Source organism: Sinocyclocheilus grahami, unplaced genomic scaffold (assembly GCF_001515645.1).
Source record: "Sinocyclocheilus grahami isolate Dianchi unplaced genomic scaffold, SAMN03320097.WGS_v1.1 scaffold7554.1, whole genome shotgun sequence".
Classification (NCBI taxonomy): domain Eukaryota; kingdom Metazoa; phylum Chordata; class Actinopteri; order Cypriniformes; family Cyprinidae; genus Sinocyclocheilus; species Sinocyclocheilus grahami.
Window position 1 is genome coordinate 4696 of NW_015511549.1, and position 709 is coordinate 5404.

At 44.3% G+C, this 709-nt stretch overlaps 1 protein-coding gene across 1 annotated transcript in view; it reads left to right on the forward strand.

Moving 5' to 3' along the window:
- Positions 1-231: 231 nt before the first annotated feature.
- Positions 232-709, forward strand: part of LOC107577877 (polyadenylate-binding protein 1-like) — a gene marked incomplete at its 3' end in the record, with an annotated part of 4874 nt that continues 4396 nt past the window's right edge. Inside the window, exons 1-2 of the mRNA XM_016263904.1 lie at positions 232-417; positions 494-609. Coding sequence (XP_016119390.1) covers positions 244-417; positions 494-609 — 290 coding nt within the window. The remainder of the gene's footprint in view (positions 418-493; positions 610-709) is intronic.

The following is a 709-nucleotide window of genomic DNA, read 5'->3' on the forward strand; positions in this document are numbered from 1 at the left end:
TTTAATGCTTCCATCTCAAAAAGAGTTGTATATTGCTCCAGTGAAAGTCAGTTTCTGTATAATCGTGTAATCGGGAACTTGATGCTGATTTAAACTCGATCTGCGAGGAATCAATAAACAACAAATATCATCATTAAAAACAAGCATCTGCATTTAACATGATTGATTTAGTCATTAGAAGTTCATCATGACACCTGAACGCTCTTGTGTTGGTTCGTCCCAGCCGAGCGAGCCTTGGACACCATGAACTTTGACCTCATGCAGGGGAAGCCCATGCGTCTGATGTGGTCGCAGAGAGACCCTTCGCTGAGGAAGAGCGGCGTGGGAAACATCTTCATCAAGAACCTGGAGAAATCCATCGACAGCGAGGGCCTGTACGACATCTTCTCCTCCTTCGGGACCATCTTATCCTGTAAAGTAAGCGACGATCTCCTCATTCTGCTCTATTATAGAAACACCAGATCTGTATCGAGTGCAGTTTCTTTCCGTCCAGGTGGTTTGCGATGAAAACGGGTCGAAAGGCTTTGGGTTTGTGCACTTTGAGACGCATGAAGCTGCTGGAGAAGCCATCGAGAAACTAAACAGCATGTTGATCAATGAGCAGAAAGTGTAAGTGAGGACTAAACACTCCTTCTTCAAACTTAAACAGTTCACCCATCCGAGATTGCTTCTTCATCAGATTTGGAGAAATGTAGCATTGCATCAGTGT